The sequence below is a fragment of the Oncorhynchus nerka genome, linkage group LG14 (assembly GCF_034236695.1).
Source record: "Oncorhynchus nerka isolate Pitt River linkage group LG14, Oner_Uvic_2.0, whole genome shotgun sequence".
In the NCBI taxonomy this organism is placed as follows: Eukaryota; Metazoa; Chordata; class Actinopteri; order Salmoniformes; family Salmonidae; genus Oncorhynchus; species Oncorhynchus nerka.
Window position 1 is genome coordinate 14,536,018 of NC_088409.1, and position 12,950 is coordinate 14,548,967.

Consider the following 12,950-nt stretch of genomic DNA (forward strand, 5'->3'; position numbering starts at 1 on the left):
TATCATAGCCTGAATAGCTTGCTCTTATCATTACTGGACCGTCTTTATCACACCGGCAGTATATGCTGCATGAATGCTAGTAGCTAGGCTTTGTGTTTGCACATGGGTCCTGTGTGCTAGTCTTTGTGCTTTCAAGAGTGTACCAGAGTCTGTCTCAGAGTTATGTGTGCACACATGCTATACTTGCTACATATGTATGCGCATGTATCCCCTCATTGTGTTTGTCATAGATGATCATGTGACCAGACTCCAATGAGAGAGGCTCAGGAGTTGCCAAAGAGCTGTCTCCATGGTGACGGTATTAACTAGACTGGATTGTAGGAGGTGGTGGTGCACTGCAGGGTCGGTTGTGCTGCTGGAGAGGCTTAGAAAACCTATTACACTGGATCAGGGCTAGTTGTCCGTCGCCCTTCAGAGAGAAAGACAACGGGACATCTTTTTAAACAAAACATTTCTTGTAGCACAAGTGCTTACTTGTTACTACACTGGATCTTCTAACCTCAATTGTAGCCTGCATTTTTAATAGCAGAATGAGGGGGAGTGCCTGAAGCAAATTATATTCAAAGCTTCTTTTCAATAGACATCAGGAACTGCCCTGCTAGTACAGCCAACTGTTTAGGGCTGTAAATGGCCATGTTTTCTTCTAACTATACTTATCTGTCGCTCTCTAGCATCACTTGGTTGACAATTAGTGTATTCTGTAGTGTTGTTTTGAGAGGTCTTTCCAATCCTATCTACGGCGATACATTAACATGTTGATAAAGGCCCAAGCTATAGGACAACAGAATCATGTACTAGGACTTGGCTCTGTGATCTTGCTCATTCAGAAGCCTAGAAATTAGAGGTCGACCGATTTATGATTTTTCAACGCCGATACCAATACCGATTTATTGGAGGACCAAAAAAAGGCGATCCTGACTAATCGGACGATTAAAAAATAAAAAAAAAAAAAATTACAAAATTGTAATAATGACAATTACAACAATACCGAATGAACACTTATTTTAATATAATACATCAATAAAAATCTATTTAGCCTCAAATAAATAATGAAATGTGCTCAATTTGGTTTAAATAATGCAAAAACAAAGTGTTAGAGAAGTAAAAGTGCAATATGTGCCATGTAAAAAAGCTAACGTTTGAGTTCCCCGTTTGAGCTCAGAACATGAGAACATATGAAAGGTGGTGGTTCCTTTTAACTTTCGAATCCGGGGGGGCTACGTCGTGGTTTCAACTTACTGTTTAGTGTTTGAATAGTAGAAAACTTAAGGTGCAAATTCTAAATGCGGTTGTGCACCAGCAGCTTTCTCTTATGTCAATCATTTACAGTCACTCAATTAGCCCATGTCCACTACCATTTTATTTTAGTCTTGCCAGCTAACATATCTATCTAAACTTGTAGTATTCATGGTCAAATCCTGATCTCCAGGGGGCCCCCATTGATTTTGTTAGTCACTCTGATATCATACTAATATAGCAGAAGTCATTCAAAATGTGTAGAACTGCAGGAAATTAACTTTTAAAAAAGTTTTTTTTAAATTCTCTGCCGTCAAAAGGGGGTGCACTCTAACCCAACCAAATCTTGCTTGGGGGCCCCAAAATGGACACGTGTTCATGAGCATGGGTCCCAGGCTGGGTCCTTGGGTCCCAGACTAAAATATTTAAGAACCCCTGATCTAGTCAGTTGACAACCTTTTTGTGTGAAAACAGAGAGTTATTGTCATGATGTTATTTTCATGATGTGATTGGTACGTACCACTAGCTAGTAGCCACCACCAACCTGGACAATGATGTGAGTGAAGTCAAACAATTTCCAGATTTAGAAATGTGATCCTACAGTGTTTTCTGACATGTAGGAATGAATGAGACTGACTGGTGTTTTGTCTCAGATCTGATTTGAAACATCGCTGACTAAGCAAAGACTGAGACCAACAGTCAGTAGGCCTATTCAAACAAACGTGCATTGCAAGGGCATTGGAATGAGAGGAATGTAAATCTGAAGGCCATAGGTCTGTTCTACTGTATTTTGTCCCTCATATGTCAGTTCCTGAATCATTGTAAGTATGTATTGACAGGGGAGAATGGATGGAGCAGCCCATCAGGGTGTAGGCAGGCCCAGGGTTCGGTCTCAAATTGCACCCTATTCCCTATACAGTGCACTACTTTTGACGAGGACCCATAGGGTTTTGGCATCCCAAATGGCACCATCTGTCTCAGAAGGCTGTGCAGGGCAGCGCTAGAGGGCTGCTGTGCTGATGGAGGAAGTGCATTAGCTAATTAGCTGGGCCACTGGAACACATCAGATGTCCTGAGTGGTTTACTCATCATTTAGGCCCCGTCTCCTCCTCTCTGCAAGAAGAAAAACAAGGGCCCCAAACAGGCTGCATCCATTACAATGGTACTTCAACTTTATGGTATAGTAATGAATGGTACTTTATGGTATGCTGATTAATGGAGGTAAAGGATGTGGATGTGAGGTATGGACCCCAGGAACAGGAATTCATGGCGTCAGCTAATGGGGATCTGAATGAAGATGAACGGTGCTGAATGTACACATGCAGGCTGGAGCACAAAGCTAGCTGTCTGTCCTACTCAGAATACACTAGAAAACAATGGTGAGCCTACTGGTCATATCCTTACTATTAATAAACCACAATATCATCAGTTACCGTCCATGCCTTTGTCTTAGCAACCGTCCCCCAGAGAGGTGGGAAGTGCTTGTCAGTCAGTAACCCCTCCCTCCAGGTCAGTTAGTACTAGAGGTCGACCGATTTAATCGGAATGGCCGATTTTAATTAGTGCCGAAAGTTTTCATAACAATCGGAAATCTGTATTTTTGGGCGCCATTTTACCCAATTCTTTTTTCTTTTTTTTTACACCTTTATTTAATCTTTATTTAACTAGGCAAGTCAGTTAATAAGAACACATTCTTATTTTCAATGACTGCCTAGGAACAGTGGGTTTACTGCCTCGTTCAGGGGCAGAAAGAAAGATTTTCACCTTGTCAGCTCGGGGGATCCAATCTTGCAACCCTACAGTTAACTAGTCCAACGCAATAATGACCTGCCTCTCTCTCGTTGCACTCCACAAGGAGTGTTGCTAGCTAGCATTAAACTTATCTTATAAAAAAACAATCAAAATCACTAGTTAACTACACATGGTTGATGATATTACTAGTTTATCTAGCGTGTCCTGCGTTACATATAATCTGACTGCGCATTCAAGTATCTAAGTATCTGACTGAGTGGTGGAAGGCAGAAGCAGGAGCGTAAACATTCATTCAAACAGCACTTTCAAGCGTTTTGCCAGCAGCTCTTCGTTGTGCGTCAAGCATTGCGCTGTTTATGACTTCAAGCCTATCAACTCCCGAGATGAGGCTCGTGTAACTGAAGTGAAATGGCTAGCTAGTTAGCGCGCGCTAATTGTCGTTGTGTTGCTGGTTCGAGCCCAGGTAGGGGCGAGGAGAGGGATGGAATCTATACTGTTACACTGGCCTATAAGAACATCCAATAGTCAAAGGTTAATTAAATACAAATGGTATCGAGGGAAATATTCCTATAATAACTACAACCTAAAACTTCTTACCTGGGAATATTGAAGACTCATGTTAAAAGGAACCACCAGCTTTCATATGTTCTCATGTTCTGAGCAAGGAACTGAAACGTTCGCTTTCTTACATTGCAATATGTGCTCTTTTATTTTCTTCTCCAACACTTTGTTTTTGCAATATTTAAACAATTGAACATGTTTCATTATTAACTTGAGGCTAAATTGATTTTATTGGTTTATTATATTAAGTTAAAATATGTGTTCATTCAGTATTGTTGTAATTGTCATTATTACAAATAAATAAAAAATTGGCCGATTTTTAATCGCCTTTTTTGGTCCTCCAATAATCGGTATCGGCGTTGAAAAATCCTAGTCGGCCGACCTCTAGTCAGTACCCCCTCCCTCCGGGCCAGTCAGTACCCCCTCCCTCCGGGCCAGTCAGTACCCCCTCCCTCCAGGCCAGTCAGTACCCCCTCCCTCCAGGCCAGTCAGTACCCCCTCCCTCCAGGCCAGTCAGTACCCCCTCCCTCCGGGCCAGTCAGTACCCCCTCCCTCCGGGCCAGTCAGTAACCCCTCCCTCCAGGCCAGTCAGTACCCCTTCCCTCCAGGTTTGCGATGGAAAAACAAAACAGCCCCAATGGTCACCAGCAGTCACATGGCTCTGTGTTATGTTACACTGTATTGCAGATTGTGTGACGCTGCTGCCTTGGAGGTCAATGGGATATTATATTATCCGAGTGTTTACCATAATGGATGAGCTGTACAATATCTGACTGCATGTTGATGTGTCAATCAATTCCCCCTCAGCCTTGGGCCTTTGTGATTTAGAGAGGAGCCCAGACACAGATTTACATACAAAACATGTAGTAGATTTATAGGATTGTATAGAAATGTCCCATTTCAGTAATAACTCTGTTTTTCACATTGTGTAATGTAGCGCTTTGGGGCTGTTAGTTGAATAGCCATTGATCTCTCTAGAAGGGAAGTGAGGACAGGAAACCAGGACTGTATGTGATTAGTCACCCTGTAAAAAAATAGTAAGTCGTCTTCCTCTGCTTCTTCACCCAGTTGTGATGGGAAGCAGGGTCCTGGGTGGGAGGGGCATGTGTAAGACATTTCAACAGAGCTCCTCCCCTCATCTACAGGAATGGCATGTTCTACTGAGTTAAAAAAAATAAGGATAAATGCTGCTTTCTGTTTTAAGAATAGGACCTTCTGTATGAAGTGTAGAGATGGGGGGGGTTGTTAATGGTTGACTGTAAATGAAGTCGCGTTGCCTGGTTTCATTTGTGAATTCCCTGCGAAGCTGCCACCCTCTTAGTGTGTGTGTGACCTTCTGGAAGTTGCTGCTCTCATCTCTGTTTTATAGAAGGAATTTTTGTTGGACACTAGGACTAGCGTGTGTTTTGTGAGTGAATGAGTCATGTTGAGGAGGATGAGAGCTCTTGTTGTCTCGATACCATAGTGAGGTATTGGGCCAAAGGACTCCAGGTTAGCTGCTTTTGCACAGCCGCAATGAGGTTGTCGCCATGGTTCTAGTAGTGACTGTATAGGCTCCATGTCTTACTATAGAGTTGAGATTTTAACCTACTTGGTTTTTATTCTTGGATTGTTCGTTTTGTGTTGGTTTTAGCTAAGCTGATTGAATAGTAACAGGTCTTTGAGAGGCACTGACTGTTCAAATCAATGAATGACACTGTCCCCTGTCTCTCTCTGTCCCCCTGTCTCTCTCTGTCCCCCCCTCTCTTCCAGCCTGGCCTACTGAAAGCCATCTTCAATGTGGACCCAGATGAAGTGCGCTCCCTCATATTTCAGAAAGAGGATGTGAATGTTCAGGTAATCATCCCAGCTGTTTCCTACTATTATTCCCACCCTCCTGTCTGTCCTCTGGATAGTAACACTCTCCTTTTTTTTTCACACTTATAACTAAAGTCATTTGTTGCCAAAATCTAGGGCAGCAAAATTCTAGTAACTTAAATGCCCAGGTTTTCCCAGAAATCTCGATATGAAGACTTCCTGAATCAGAATGGAATAAGTAGGAATTCTGGAACCCTCTGTCTAACCAGGATTTCTGGAAAAACCTGTGAATGTTGGTGTAGTTACTGGAATTTTGCAACCCGACTGAATGTTTTAGCCTGATCAGAACGGTTAACTCCTTTCATCAACCGTAGGCACCTTGTTCAGTATCTGTCACTTTACAGTACTGTAGTTCATGATCTGGTTCTACTTAGTTTATTTTTTATTTTTTTATTTCACCTTTATTTAACCAGGTAGGCTAGTTGAGAACAAGTTCTCATTTGCAACTGCGACCTGGCCAAGATAAAGCATAGCAGTGTGAACAGACAACACAGAGTTACACATGGAGTAAACAATTAACAAGTCAATAACACAGTAGAAAAAAAGGGGGAGTCTATATATACATTGTGTGCAAAAGGCATGAGGAGGTAGGCGAATAATTACAATTTTGCAGATTAACACTGGAGTGATAAATGATCAGATGGTCATGTACAGGTAGAGATATTGGTGTGCAAAAGAGCAGAAAAGTAAATAAATATAAACAATATGGGGATGAGGTAGGTGAAAATGGGTGGGCTATTTACCAATAGACTATGTACAGCTGCAGCAATCGGTTAGCTGCTCAGATAGCAGATGTTTGAAGTTGGTGAGGGAGATAAAAGTCTCCAACTTCAGCGATTTTTGCAATTCGTTCCAGTCACAGGCAGCAGAGTACTGGAACGAAAGGCGGCCAAATGAGGTGTTGGCTTTAGGGATGATCAGTGAGATACACCTGCTGGAGCGCGTGCTACGGATGGGTGTTGCCATCGTGACCAGTGAACTGAGATAAGGCGGAGCTTTACCTAGCATGGACTTGTAGATGACCTGGAGCCAGTGGGTCTGGCGACGAATATGTAGCGAGGGCCAGCCGACTAGAGCATACAAGTCGCAGTGGTGGGTGGTATAAGGTGCTTTAGTGACAAAACGGATGGCACTGTGATAAACTGCATCCAGTTTGCTGAGTAGAGTGTTGGAAGCCATTTTGTAGATGACATCGCCGAAGTCGAGGATCGGTAGGATAGTCAGTTTTACTAGGGTAAGCTTGGCGGCGTGAGTGAAGGAGGCTTTGTTGCGGAATAGAAAGCCGACTCTTGATTTGATTTTCGATTGGAGATGTTTGATATGAGTCTGGAAGGAGAGTTTGCAGTCTAGCCAGACACCTAGGTACTTATAGATGTCCACATATTCAAGGTCGGAACCATCCAGGGTGGTGATGCTAGTCGGGCATGCGGGTGCAGGCAGCGATCGGTTGAAAAGCATGCATTTGGTTTTACTAGCATTTAAGAGCAGTTGGAGGTTAGATAGCACAGTGTCCAATGACGGGCCGAAAGTATATAGAATGGTGTCGTCTGCGTAGAGGTGGATCAGGGAATCGCCCGCAGCAAGAGCAACATCATTGATATATACAGAGAAAAGAGTCGGCCCGAGAATTGAACCCTGTGGCACCCCCATGGAGACTGCCAGAGGACCGGACAGCATGCCCTCCGATTTGACACACTGAACTCTGTCTGCAAAGTAATTGGAGAACCAGGCAAGGCAGTCATCCGAAAAACCGAGGCTACTGAGTCTGCCGATAATAATATGGTGATTGACAGAGTCGAAAGCCTTGGCAAGGTCGATGAAGACGGCTGCACAGTACTGTCTTTTATCGATGGCGGTTATGATATCGTTTAGTACCTTGAGTGTGGCTGAGGTGCACCCGTGACCGGCTCGGAAACCAGATTGCACAGCGGAGAAGGTACGGTGGGATTCGAGATGGTCAGTGACCTGTTTGTTGACTTGGCTTTCGAAGACCTTAGATAGGCAGGGCAGGATGGATATAGGTCTGTAACAGTTTGGGTCCAGGGTGTCTCCCCCTTTGAATAGGGGGATGACTGCGGCAGCTTTCCAATCCTTGGGGATCTCAGACGATATGAAAGAGAGGCTGAACAGGCTGGTAATAGGGGTTGCGACAATGGCGGCGGATAGTTTCAGAAATAGAGGGTCCAGATTGTCAAGCCCAGCTGATTTGTACGCGTCCAGGTTTTGCAGCTCTTTCAGAACATCTGCTATCTGGATTTGGGTAAAGGAGAACCTGGAGAGGCTTGGGCGAGGAGCTGCGGGGGGGGGCGGAGCTGTTGGCCGAGGTTGGAGTAGCCAGGCGGAAGGCATGGCCAGCTGTTGAGAAATGCTTATTGAAGTTTTCGATAATCATGGATTTATCGGTGGTGACCGTGTTACCTAGCCTCAGTGCAGTGGGCAGCTGGGAGGGGGTGCTCTTGTTCTCCATGGACTTCACAGTGTCCCAGAACTTTTTGGAGTTGGAGCTACAGGATGCAAACTTCTGCCTGAAGAAGCTGGCCTTAGCTTTCCTGACTGACTGCGTGTATTGGTTCCTGACTTCCCTGAACAGTTGCATATCGCGGGGACTATTCGATGCTATTGCAGTCCGCCACAGGATGTTTTTGTGCTGGTCGAGGGCAGTCAGGTCTGGAGTGAACCAAGGGCTGTATCTGTTCTTAGTTCTGCATTTTTTGAACGGAGCATGCTTATCTAAAATGGTGAGGAAGTTACTTTTAAAGAATGACCAGGCATCCTCAACTGACGAGATGAGGTCAATGTCCTTCCAGGATACCCGGGCCAGGTCGATTAGAAAGGCCTGCTCACAGAAGTGTTTTAGGGAGCGTTTGACAGTGATGAGGGGTGGTCGTTTGACTGCGGCTCCGTGGCGGATACAGGCAATGAGGCAGTGATCGCTGAGATCCTGGTTGAAGACAGCGGAGGTGTATTTGGAGGGCCAGTTGGTCAGGATGACGTCTATGAGGGTGCCCTTGTTTACAGAGTTAGGGTTGTACCTGGTGGGTTCCTTGATGATTTGTGAGATTGAGGGCATCTAGCTTAGATTGTAGGACTGCCGGGGTGTTAAGCATATCCCAGTTTAGGTCACCTAACAGAACAAACTCTGAAGCTAGATAGGGGGCGATCAATTCACAAATGGTGTCCAGGGCACAGCTGGGAGCTGAGGGGGGTCTGTAGCAGGCGGCAACAGTGAGCGACTTATTTCAGGAGAGACTCATTTTCAAAATTAGTAGTTCGAACTGTTTGGGTATGGACCTGGAAAGTATGACATTACTTTGCAGGCTATCTCTGCAGTAGACTGCAACTCCTCCCCCTTTGGCAGTTCTATCTTGACGGAAGATGTTATAGTTGGGTATGGAAATCTCTGAATTTTTGGTGGCCTTCCTGAGCCAGGATTCAGACACGGCAAGGACATCAGGGTTAGCAGAGTGTGCTAAAGCAGTGAGTAAAACAAACTTAGGGAGGAGGCTTCTGATGTTGACATGCATGAAACCAAGGCTTTTTCGATCACAGAAGTCAACAAATGAGGGTGCCTGGGGACACGCAGGGCCTGGGTTTACCTCCACATCACCCGCGGAACAGAGGAGTAGTAGTATGAGGGTGCGGCTAAAGGCTATCAAAACTGGTCGCCTAGAGCGTTGGGGACAGAGAATAAGAGGGGCAGGTTTCTGGGCATGGTAGAATATATTCAGGGCATAATGCGCAGACAGGGGTATGGTGGGGTGCGGGTACAGCGGAGGTAAGCCCAGGCACTGGGTGATGATGAGAGAGGTTGTATCTCTGGACATGCTGGTTGTAATGGGTGAGGTCACCGCATGTGTGGGAGGTGGGACAAAGGAGGTATCAGGGGTATGAAGAGTGGAACTAGGGGCTCCATTGTGAACTAAAACAATGATGACTAACCTGAACAACAGTATACAAGGCATATTGACATTTGAGAGAGACATACAGCGAGGCATACAGTAATCACAGGTGTTGAATTGGGAAGGCTAGCTAAAACAGTAGGTGAGACAACAACAGCTAATCAGCTAGCACAACAACAGCAGGTAAAATGGCGTTGACTAGGCAACGGGGCCGACAGATAAAACAAACAAGCAGAATGGAGTACCGTGATTAATGGACAGTCCAGCGTGCATCAGCTATGTAGCCAAGAGATCAGTGTCCAGGGGGCAGCGGTGGATGGGGCAGGGAAGCTGGACTGGCGAGTGTTATCCAGGTTAAAAAAACTAACAATGACTAAATAGCTTGTAGCTAGTTAGCTGGTTAGCTTCTGGAGGTTCTTGAGTGTGTTCTAAAAATTAAAAATAATAGCGATTCCGTATCACATTGGGTGAGGCAGGTTTCCGGAAGGTATAAACAAATTAAAAATCGAAAAGAGATAGAAAGTAAATATGGGTCCAGTGAGTGTTTGGGACGCGGCGATTCAGACGGTTAGCAGGCCTGTGCTAACAAGCTAACAGTTCGTAGGCCGGGACTAAACAAGGTAGCAGTTAGCGGACCGGAGCTAAACAAGCTAGCAGTTAGCAGGCCGAATTAGCAAGCAAGGAGATAGCAAGGGCTAGAGAGTTAGCCTTTGGGGGACGCCGCGATGGGGTGAGTCTGTTTATTCCTCTTCATGCGGTGACATCGATAGACCGGTCGTGGCCCGGGTATTGTAGCCCAGGAGTATGCTACGGTGGTAGCACAGGTGCTCTGGCCGGGCTAGCTTCAAGCTAAGTGGGTGGAAACGCTAGCCAGGAGTAATCATCCGGGGTTGCGGTTTAGCTAGATAGCTAGTTGTGAAGATCCAGCTGAAAAATGTTCCGTTTGCGGTGGGAATCCGGGGATGAAAAATAAATAGGTCCGTTATGCTCTGGTTAGAGTCGCGTTGTTCGAACTGGCGAGTGCTTTCCGAGCTAAAGGTTAGCTGATGACCGGTTAGCTGAAGACCGCTAGCATAGCTGGTGGTTAGCTGGCTAGCTTCAGTTGAGGGGTTCCGGTTCCGAAGTAAATATAAATACTTTAGGAAAAATAGCTACATTGGGTGAGGCGGGTTGCAGGAGAGTATTTTGAAGCTTAGGTTTAGCAAAATGTTTTTAAAGAGATATGCGAAGAAAAATATGTAAAAACGAAAAAGAAACGATATATACAAGGGACACGACACGACAGGACTGCTACGCCATCTATGACATTCTTCCTCGTTCTTATAGGCTGGAGCGGACGTGGTTTGTCTCAAAATAAGACCGTTTTAAAGGGCTGTAGCCTTTTAGCAGGGTTTCCTAAACTTGGCCTAGGGGCCCCCCTTGGCTGCACATGTCGTTTTTTTGCCCAAGCACTATGCAGCTGATTCAAATAACCAACTCAGCATCAAGCTTTGATTATTTGAATCAGGACCAAGTTTGGGAAACCCTGTGTTCAAGTACGTACACTACCGTTCAAAAGTTTGGGGTCACTTAGAAATGTCCATGTTATGTTTCACTATATTGGATCACTCCAATATATTGGTATCACTTCGTGGCAGAGGGATACATCCGAGGTGAGGATTTACAGATTTACTCCAGTGTACACTTGTTTCACGGCTGGGGTGCGCCCCTATATATAGACCCCATGATACACATTTTCTCGGCGGACATTCGTATGGTTGATGTACAAACTTTCTGAAGTTCGCATGGTAAGTCACTGGTAAGTGTAATATCTTGTGTGGAAGTATACTCACTGGCTGTTTGCAGCTCTCAGTGCTCTCAGAACCCTCTTCAGTGCTCTACTCGCTGCGTGTGGTTGATCTGTGTCTTCCGCCCGTGGTTTGTCTTGCTTGTGTTTCGTTAGCGTTACACTACAACTCCGTGTGCATCCATTAATATATTAGTTGCTCTGGCTGCCACAAACAGTATTTTACTTACACAACTTGCTGACTGGCTTGTTCTGTGTGTTGTGAATTGCTTTAACCTTTCTAGCGCTAGCGGAACCCCTCGAGAACATTCCGTTGAAAAGGCAGCGCGCAAAATTCCAAAATATTTTAAAGAAATATTTAACTTTCACACATTAACAAGTCTAATACAGCAAATGCAAGATAAACATCTTGTTAATCTACCCATCGTGTCCGATTTTAAAAAGTGCTTTACAGCTAAAGCACAACATATGATTATGTTAGGTCAGAGCCAAGTCACAAAAACACACAGCCATTTTTCCAGCCAGAGATGGGAGTCACAAAAAGCAGAAATATAGATAAAATGAATCACTAACCTTTGATCTTCATCAGATGACACTCATAGGACATCATGTTACACAATACATGTATGTTTTGTTCGATAATGTGCATATTTATATCCAAAAATCTCAGTTTACATTGGCGCATTACGTGCAGTAATGTTTTGATACCAAAACATCCGGTGATTTTGCAGAAATACTCAATAAACATTGATAAAAGATACAAGTGTTATTCACAGAATTAAAGAGACTTCTCTGTCGGGAGCGCGCGTCATGAGACCAAGGCTCTCTGCCAGACCACTGACTCAGAGGTCTCATGAGCCCCTCCTTTATAGTAGAATCCTCAAACCAGTTTCTAAAGACGGCTGACATCTAGTGGAAGCCCTAGGAAGTGCAACCTCATCCATATCTCAATGTGTATTCGGTTGGCCAAGCTTTGAAAAACTACAAACCTCAATGTCCCACTTCCTGGTTGGGTTTTTCTCAGGTTTTCGCCTGCCATATGAGTTCTGTTATACTTACAGACATTCAAACAGTTTTAAAAACTTCAGAGTGTTTTCTATCAAATACTAATAATAATATGCACATATTAGCATCTGGGACAGTGTAGGAGGCAGTTCCCTCTGGGCATGCTGTTTATCCAAAAGTGAAAATGCTACCCCCTATCCCAAAAAGGTTAACATGCCGTTCTCTGCTAATTACCCTACAGCGTTTTTTTTCTTGTTCTTTCCCCTGCAGAATGTAAGAGTATCGTGGTGGGCTTTCACTTCGTTGATACGTTAACTTTGGAGTTCCTTAACAGAGTTACTCCATATGGTGCTGTTTTGTTTTCTGCTTGGATATTAAACCAGCTAGGTAATATCGCAGTTGGCGTAAAAAAAAAAAAAAAAACGACCCATAAATCAAATCCATTACCTGGTTGCTGTTTTTTTGTCTGCCCGTTTTTCCCACACGGGTCTTCCCTGTTTTTTTGCAGAGGTACTAGGTAATTGAACTAATCAAAGTTTATTTGTCACGTGCCCTGAATACAACATTGAAATGCTTACTTACAAGCTCTAACCAATAGTGCAAAAAAGGTATTAGGTGAACAATGGGTAGGTAAAGAAATAAAACAACAGTAAAAAGACAGGATATATACAGTAGCGAGGCTATAAAAGTAGCGAGGCTACATACAGACACCGGTTAGTCAGACTGATTTGAGGTAGTATGTACATATGGTTACTATGCATATATGATGAACAGAGAGTAGCAGTAGCGTAAAAGAGGGGTTGGTGGGTGGGACACAATGCAGATAGCCCGGTTAGCCAATGTGCGGGAGCACT

The 12,950-nt window shown here is 44.4% G+C and overlaps 1 protein-coding gene across 3 annotated transcripts in view; it reads left to right on the plus strand.

The window, feature by feature from the left end:
- The window catches only part of ankrd28b (ankyrin repeat domain 28b), a 42,197-nt gene that overhangs the window by 4,631 nt on the left and 24,616 nt on the right, over positions 1-12,950 (plus strand). For all 3 annotated transcript variants that reach the window (XM_065027482.1, XM_065027481.1, XM_065027483.1), the window contains one exon: positions 5,302-5,385. In XM_065027482.1, coding sequence (XP_064883554.1) covers positions 5,302-5,385 — 84 coding nt within the window. The remainder of the gene's footprint in view (positions 1-5,301; positions 5,386-12,950) is intronic.